At 37.0% G+C, this 9,421-nt stretch overlaps 1 protein-coding gene across 1 annotated transcript; it reads left to right on the top strand.

Annotated features, from left to right (window-relative positions):
* The first annotated feature begins 5,622 nt into the window (after positions 1–5,622).
* Positions 5,623–6,036, top strand: LOC120070102. Its single transcript, XM_039021957.1, has one exon. The coding sequence runs from the start codon at positions 5,623–5,625 to the stop codon at positions 6,034–6,036; it is 414 nt and encodes a 137-aa protein (XP_038877885.1).
* Positions 6,037–9,421: the final 3,385 nt, after the last annotated feature.

Below are 9,421 nucleotides of genomic sequence, written 5' to 3'. Positions count from 1 at the left end.
CCATAAACATTAGCGTAGTGATACTAAAAATTGCATATGCCGTATCAATAGTGCAGTTATTGCGTTTGGCATTTGAGCGACGTCCAGTTCTGCCACCTTACGCTGTTGTCCGTTACCTACAAGATTTTTGTAAAAAAATAGGATGAGTAGTGATAATATTACCCAGTAAGTTAGTCTCACATAGGATAGTGACCAAAATGCACAATCACATGCAACGTTTCGCTGAAAACGATATAATTGGACCTGCGGAAAACTAATATATACATGTGGTTGGTCAGTTTATGCTTTCGAAGTAAAATTTCTCTGCCTTGATAGGAAGATGAGGATTAGGCCGAAACTAGACCCTCTGGGTGAGATTAGGGGTTATTGCAGTCAGTTTAGGGCCAAGAATGCATCCAACATCAACATTAATTAAACGGAAAGATTGGACTAGAGGGTGCACCCGATACATACCCTGTTAGTTCCCTATCATATCTTTGCACATAGGAATTGGGTCTAAGAAGGTGCAACACATTCATGCCCTGGTGAGATAAACTACTTACCTTGACTGCGATCCTAGTTATTCCTTATTATTCCTTATGGTTTAATCAGTAGAGCTTTCCCTCTTAAACCAGAAGGAAATTTGGACAGCACTTCCCTCGCGTTTCCTCCTTCAAACTAACAGAATTACTTCACCCTTTTTACACGATTTTTACTACTGAGTTTTGTTTGAGAATCCGTTTAACTTTTAGCCTAAAGCCTCCTATTTATAGCCGTTTCCAGCTCTTCTCTGTGTGACAACTCATCCTACAAATGGCTTCTTTAAAATTACTTAGGTTTAAGAATTTCTCTAAATAAGACACCTAATTTTGGCTACGTTTTCCCTTACGTCATCAACCTTTGTTTGTATTCCATTTTAGGGTTCTCCATGTATAATATATAAGATCATGGCCAAATTCAACGCATAATCCACACTTCTGTCTAAATCTCGCCCTTTCTGTTCTCAGAATCTCGCTCTCTCCAGCTTTCTCGCTGGTTTGGCTCTCATGACTCTCGCTCTCGCTCTCACGGCTCCTGCTCTCTCCCACTGTCTCGCTGAGAATCTCCTCTCTCCACTCTCGCTCTCTCTAATCTCGCTCTCTCCACTCTCGTTCTCGCTCTCTCCAATTTCGCTAGTTTTTACGCATGGGTTGCCTTCACTGCTTGTGGATTCCACTTCCCCTTTTAACTCTTTCAAATTTTAAGAGTATATGGGCAATTAATTCACCTCTAATTCTTCCAATGAGTAGTGCCCAAACAAAAAGTTATCTACTGCCCTTTGTCTCCTGAATTAGCTAGCGTCCAACTTCTAATTAATCCTCTCTGATTCTGTCTCTTATTCATTATTTTTGGATAATTAATAAATTTCTTGTTTTTTTCCAATTCTAAATTTTCACCCGATTTTTCTATTAAATTTATATATTTTTCATTCTTAATTATATATTTTATTTGTTTTCCTGCTTTCTAAATTAGAGTTAGGGTATTACATTTACCACCCCCTTAAATAAAATTTCGTCTTGCTTAACATTTGACATTTAATTTCCTGTAGTGTATGCGTACAAATTTGGGTTGTTACAATTATAGTTATCATTATGTAGCCGCAATCTCTCTGCGATGACCGCATTTGCTTGATGACCGCAACTTCTATGTGATGACCGCATTCGCTTGATGACCGCAGCTTCTATGCAATGGACATATATAGTCGATGGCCGCAACTTCCATGCGTTGAACGTATGCGTTCGCTTCTACGATGGAGAGATTCCTCACATGAGGTCGTCTTTGCGATAGCTCGACTTCCATGTATGCATCTGCTTCCTGCGTTAGCTACAAAGATAGACAATTGAACGCATAATAACACATAATAGTGGGTTAGCCAAGATTCTTACTGTCGATTGACGCAAACTCGTTTTCTCATGAATTCCTAACATAATCGCCGCATATTCTACTTAACAGCCCTCATAATTATAAATAAAAGGCCTATAATGACACGCATTTCTGCTTGTCATCAACTGTGGCAGTTGTAAGCTTCGACGGTGCTACACTATACTGGTACCGATCAAAAGAGGGCAGAGAACTGTTTAAAGACTAAGAAGATTTGAAGAAAAGAATGTTAGTTCAGTTTTGATCCTTAAGGGAGGGATCCATTTGTGGAAGATTCTTGACTATAAAACAAGAAACAACTATGGAGGCATATCACAATTTGTTCAATAAGCTAGTAGCGTTGTTGCCTCATTTGTCGAATGAAGTGTTAGAGGAGACGTTCATGAATGGATTAGCACCATGGATAAAGGCAGAGGTTGAATGCTGGGATCCTACTGGATTGGCGCAAATAATGTCGTTGGCCCAACAAGTTGAAGATAGAGAAAATGTGCGGGTCGAGGCGGGACGAGCACGATCATACGGAGGTAAGTTCCAAAACTCGAACTCTTCGAAATTCAACAGTGATAATGTGAGTAAACCAGTAGGTGGGGATGGACTGAAGGAAGGAGGAAAAATTGGAGAGTTCTTTTCGATGAGGACTATTACCTTACGAGGAGCAACAAATAACGATAATCGAAAAGACACTCCAGCAAGGAGATTAACCGATGCAGAATTTCAGTCGAAGAGAGAAAAACGACTCTATTTCCAGTGCGATGAGAAGTACACTGTTAGCCATCGGTGCAAAGGGCGGGAATTGAGAGAATTGAGGTTATTGGTAGTTCAAGCATCTAGAGAAGAGTGGAAATTGTGTGAAGACGATGAAGTTGCAAAAGAGACATTAGAGCTGAATATGTTAACGTTGAGCAAAGAACTTTCGCCAATTGCGGAGTTGTCTTTGAATTCGATCATGGGATTAACTAATCCATGGACGATGAAGATTAAAGGGATCATCAAGGGAGAATCTTTCGTGGTGCTGATAGATTGTGGTGCTACATACAACTTCATAACAGAAGGTCTGGTGAATCATCTACAGTTGGATGTAATGGAAATGACCAATTACAGAGTTGTTCTGGGATCAGGCATTGTGATGCGTGGAAAAGGGGTCTGTAAAAATGTGGAAATGAAGTTGGGCAATTGGAATATGTGCGATAGATTTTTGCCATTGGAGTTGGGAAGCGTGGATGTGATTTTGGGAATGCAGTGGTTACATTCCTTGGGAAAAATAGATGTTGATTGGCGAAGTCTCACAATGACATTTACTCATGAGGGTCGGAAGATAACTTTGCAGGGGGATCCAAGTCTAACGAAGGTGAGGATTAGTCTAAAATGTATGGTAAAAATGTGGGAGACAAAACACCAAGGATTTTTGGTTGAATGCAGACTGTTGAATGGAGACGAGATATCTGATGAGCAAGGGGGAAATAGAGCAGTTGAATTAGTACTGGAACCTTTGTCAAATTTGCTCAACTAATTTCTGAATGGCCTGGAGAGTTACCTCCTCGTCGGAATATTGAGCATCACATTCACCTGAAAAAAGGAATCAATCCCATAAATGTTCGACCGAGATGGAGAAACTGGTGAAAGAAATGCTGGACTCAGGTATCATTTGACCAAGTACCAGTCCATATTCAAGTCTTGTTCTATTAGTTAAAAAGAAGGATGGAGGATGGAGGTTTTGTGTAGATTATTGCGCCCTTAACACTACTACTATCCCAGATAAATTTCCAATCCCTGTGATAGAAGATATTTCCAATGAGTTACATGGAGCTGCCTACTTTTCAAAGCTGGACCTGAAGTCCGGATATCATCAAATTTGAATGAATCCGAGGGATGTAGAAAAGACAGCCTCCCAGACACATGAGGGACACTGAATTTCTGGTAATGCCTTTCGGTTTAACTAATGCACCTTCTACTTTTCAAGCGTTGATGAACCATATATTCAAACTGTATTTGCGCCACTTTGTGTTAGTCTTCTTTGATGATATATTGGTGTATAGTCGAAACCTTGAAGAACACTTGCAGCATTTAGAAGTAGTAATAGCAGTCTTAAGGGAAAACGAGCTTTACATTAATTAGAAGAATTGTTATTTTTCAAGAGACAGGGTGGAGTATTTGGGGCATATTATTTCTCAACAAGGAGTGGAGGTTGATCCGGAGAAGGTAAGGCAGTGTTGGAATGACCAGTACCTAAAAGAATGAAGAAGGTGCGGGGATTCTTGGGCTTATCTAGTTACTATCGAAGATTTGTACAAAATTATGGCAGTATAGAAGCAGCTTTGACGCAAATATTGAAGGGCGAAACGTTCCGGTGGACAGAGGATGCTCAGTTTGCTTTTGAGAAGCTCAAAACAACCATGATGACATTACCAATGTTGGCACTTCCTGATTTTAGTAGACCATTTGAGGTGGAGACCGACGCATCCAGATATGGCATAGGCACGGTGTTGGTGCAACAGAAATGGCCAATCGCTTTTTACAGCCACACTCTGTCCTTGTGGGATCGTGTGAAGTCGGTGTATGAGGGGGAATTGTTGGCAGTTGTCATGGCCGTGTAGCGGTGGCGTCCTTATTTATTAGGACAGCGATTTGTTATCAAGACCAATCAGAAAGCTCTGAAATTTCTGTTGGAATAGAACGATATAGCCACAGTATCAGAAGTGGGTAGCTAAGTTACTTGGCTATGACTTTGAAGTGATATACCGACCAGGATTGGAAAATGGTGCGGCGGATGCCTTGTCTAGGGTAGAGATCGAGCTCAGTTGGCTCATCAAATATTAGTCCCTACTTTGATTGATATAGCTGTAATTCAGAAGGAAGTTGAGCTCGATGATCAGTTACAGGGAATTAAAGAGCGTGTACTGAAGCAAGAGGATGGGGTGCATGATTTTTCTATACAGTAGGGTGTGCTGAAGTATAAAGGGCGGTTAGTACTCTCTAGCTCCTCTTCATTGATTTCTACCATTTTGCATATGTATCATGATTCAGTGTTTGGTGGTCATTTCGGATTCTTGAGAACATACAAGAGAATAACTGGGGAGTTGTATTGGGAAGGTATGAAAACAGTTGTTAAGAGATATGTGGAGGAATGCATCGTCTGCCAGAAGAATAAGTCATTGGCATTATCACCAGCCGGATTGTTGATGCCATTGCCTATTCCCGATGTTGTGTGGGCAGACATTTCAATGGACTTTATTGAAGGCTTACCAAAGGTGAGGGGATATGAGGTGATCTTAGTAGTCGTGGATCGATTGAGTAAATATGCTCATTTTCTGCCATTGAAGCACCTTTTTAATGCTAGCATTATAGCTGATACAAAGAAATAGTTAAACTTCACGACGTGCCAAAGGAAATTGTGTCGAATCAGGACAAGGTGTTTGTGAGTAACTTTTGGCAGGAGTTATTCTGATTGACGGTACTAAGCTTCACCGCAGCACAGCCTATCATCCGCAGTCGGATGGTCAGACAGAGGTGGTGAATTGCAATGTAGAGATGTATCTCCGGTGTTTATGTAGAAAGTGGCCAAGAGAATGGATTAATAGGTTGCATTGGGCAGAGTATTGGTATAACACAACATATAACGTTTCTATTGGTTTCTCGCCTTTTCAGATTGTTTATGGAAGACAACCTCCAGTGTTGGTTTACTATGGGGATGATTGTACTGCCTATGCAACTTTGGAACAATAGATGAGAGACAGAGATGAGGCATTGTGTGTGCTCAAGGGTCATCTGCGGGAGACTCAAGATAAAATGAAGAAGTTTGCTGACAAGAAGCATCGTGATGTTGAATTTCAGATTGGTGATTGGGTGTGGTTGAAATTACAGCCTTATCATCAAATTTTAGTTCGACAAAAGAAGTTTGTAAAATTATCTCCCAAGTACTATGGACCATATCAGGTGGTCGACAGAGTGGTTGCGGTGGCCTACAAATTGAACCTTCCATCAACGGTGTCTATACATCCCGTGTTTCATGTCTCACAGCTAAAAAAATTGGTTGGCCAACCCCGGAGGGAGTCGTCTGTGGATCCCTTGGTCAATGAAAATCACACTTGGTTGCCGGAACCAGAAGTTATTTTGAGCTCTAGGTCGGTGTTGTCGTAGCAGGGACGTGAAGTGTTGGTAAAGTGGAAAGGTTTGTCAGAACATGAGGTGACATGGGAAGTGCTTGATGACTTCCAAAATTAGTTTCCTGAATTTTACCTTGAGGAAAAGGTAAAGGTGGAGGGGGGAGGTAATGATAGGCACCTTACTCAAAGAAGGCGGAGTAAAAGGTTGGAAAAGGCGTCGACATCAGCGATTGAGTCCATTAGGGAGGTTGAGAACCGCAACTGAAATTTTGTTCAGAAGTTGATCGTTTAAAAGAAGGAAGAAACAGAAAGGGGGGGGGGATGATTTGCATTTCTAAAGTGGGAAAGGACTGCTCTCGAGAGTGGGAGACCCGAGCAACCAAGTGTAGTTCTTATCATTGTGTGTTGTCTATCGCATACTTTGTTTATCATCGTGTAATAGAATCAAAGCGATCGTATAGGAGTTTGTAAGCGGTCGCAGAAGTATTTTGTAAGCGATCGTGTAGAACTTATAAACGATCGATTAGAATTTGGTAAACGCTCGAGGGGCAATTATAAACGATCGTTTAGTTCTGTTTGACGCTATCGTTTAATAAAGAACTCAGTCTTCGTTTAGATGTTGTGCCGGCCGACTAATTAACCAGAGTATTAACAAGAATCAATTTCCTAACAGGACACCACCATAAGTGAAACCTTGTTATTCTCTAAGATCCCAAAACTTAGATGTGTGGTCTCCAAGACTTGGAAGAGGAAGAAGAAGTAGTAGAGAAAAGAAGAGAGATTTTGAGAAAAGTAACAGGAGACTAGAATTCAGGAATATTCAATTGTGTCATAAACATGGGCCATGAAGACCTATTTATAAAGAGGAAGGGTGACCCCCTTCTCCTAGTCATTCCTATTCCTACTCTAGTTCTAATTTAATTAAATAACTTTTATTTAATTAATTAGTCCAATAATTAAATAACCATATATATTAAATCCAATTTAATATATATAATATTTAATAAATAAATAAATATCACATGTTTATTTATCTCTACTTCTCAAAAGTTAATTAATTAACCACTAGTTAATCGATTAAACTACTATATTAAATCATATTTAATATAGAATTAATCAAAATATATTATCACATATTTATATGTATACATCTCTTTAATATTTTAATCTTATTCAAATATTTTTTTTCTCTCTTAATTATAGATAACATCTATAATTAACCATATTATATTAATCTCATTAATATGCAATTGATTTGAACGATTCAAGCTATTTCTCTTATATATCCTTTAGTGAGCTAACAAGGAGACCTTGTGGACCTACAAATTAGACGCTCCAATGATATTAGATTAATTAATTAAACTATTTAATTATATTAATCAATTTTCATTAACTACCGGCCACTCCACTAAAGACCAATAACTGCACTCTTCGCATTGTAGATTTATTTCTGTGTCAATGGATATAACCAATCAACAGTAAGTCGATCCTTCATAAATTGCTTATAACTATAGTTGGGTCAAAATACGGTTTTACCGCTATAGTTACATCTAACTCCTAAAATACCACTGATCCCTCTACTGAACAAATAATTTATAGTCCAACTATAAACTAACACATCTTAGGCCAATGAGAGGTTGCGGCCTCAATGTTTAAGACTCGGAATTATCTATTAACGGAGTAATTTGTCTACTTTCCCTAAGGTCGGGAAAGGAGTCAATTTCATCTTGTGTAGTTGTGTTCCCAACTTCCTTCTCGGATAAGTCCCCAAAATGGTAGGCTTGTTGAGTCGGCTAACAAGGCCACTCTCACCCATACAAATCAGAATTGCGCTCATAGGAGTTCACAACTCATTCAGGATTAAGGTCAAGTCACCTATGGTCATCCGAGTGAAATGTAAGTCTCTTCTAGTAATGGTGTTGTATAGAGAGACTATTCATTTCACAATCTGATTTTATACAAACTTTTTGTATAAAATACCCCACTCGCATGTCTCCACATGAACAATTAGGATCAGATCATTTTAAATAAGAACACTGATTTTAAACATCTACAACAAAACTTTGAGAAGAAGAATACACAACATAACACAATAAAAACAAATTACAAAATGATTATGCATAGACTTTTGAGCACATATAATTGAGATTTGAGAACCTTTTGTTTTTTGTGTTTTTTTTCCTTTAAAAAAAACAGAATCCATATTATAAAAAGATAAATTTTCACGAATAGAAAAAAAATGTCAAACTATTTACAGAAATAGCAAAAAAAATACTAATAGACATCGATAGACTTCTATCAACCTCAATCAACCTCTATCAAAGAAGATTAAAATTTTGTTATTTTGTGCAAATAGATTTTCTTATTTTTCTATTTTTGAAAATTCCCTAACTACAATTTTATAAAGAAAAATAAGAAAGGTTAATAATAGAACCTTTTGTAATTAGTGTGCATAAAAAATTAATTTTTCCTTGAAACAAATGAAGAGTTGGGCATAAAATGATATTTTTATTAGATACAAAATGAAATCCATATATATGAATTTATGATTTTTTTTTCTCTCTTTTATCTCATATCTTACAATTTCTTCATGCATATGTATTTATGAATTAATTGGAGATTTTGCATTTTTTCTCAATATGTGAAAAGCCTTGAAATTAAAAGCTAGTGAGGAATGGCAATTTTCAAATCTCAAAAAAAAAGAATCAAAGTATTTTCTAGGGATGATGGTAAATATAGCAATCAAGTCCAAAATATAAGTAGATATAACATAATATAAAAAAAAGTACAAACATGATAAAATAGAGATAATATCAATGATAGACCAGATCACTGATAAGAGTCTATCAACGATAGAAGTTTTACTGATACATGTTACTACATTTACAATTTTTTTAAAATGTTGCTATATATTTAGTTATTATCCCTAAAAATACTACATATTATAATTATCCAATTTTCTAAACTTGAAGATGAAACGGTGGGTCACCGCATCTGGGTGAAGAATTTTATTTTGTGGACATTTTTGGAATATAATACACAACTAGCACAGGACGTGTAATTTGACATTTTCTAAAATCAAACTTTAAAATTGGCTATCTATTCCATTTTCCTATATTTTAATTTAATTATTTTTTAGTGACACTTTAATTTAACTTTCTTAGAACAATTTTAATTTAATTATCGACTCTAGAATCACTACTACGAAGCTTAGTATAAATATTAAAATACAAGATCAAATTCTTGGATCATCTTCTTTTATTTTTTGGAAACAATTTATACTAAATTTTAAAAGTTGTAACAATTTAAACCCTAAAACTAATAATTGTATCAAATTAAATCCTAAACTATCAATTTATCTCCTCTATTACATTTCATTTGAAAAAAAAAACCTCGTATGAAACTTATAATTATATCAA

The sequence above is a fragment of the Benincasa hispida genome, unplaced genomic scaffold (assembly GCF_009727055.1).
Source record: "Benincasa hispida cultivar B227 unplaced genomic scaffold, ASM972705v1 Contig916, whole genome shotgun sequence".
Taxonomy (NCBI): Eukaryota; Viridiplantae; Streptophyta; class Magnoliopsida; order Cucurbitales; family Cucurbitaceae; genus Benincasa; species Benincasa hispida.
This window is presented reverse-complemented; position numbering and strand designations above follow the sequence as displayed.

Bases quoted from the DNA above. Each gene is read 5' to 3' on its own strand.
- LOC120070102 (XM_039021957.1), top strand. From the start codon at position 5,623: ATGAGAGACAGAGATGAGGCATTGTGTGTGCTCAAGGGTCATCTGCGG.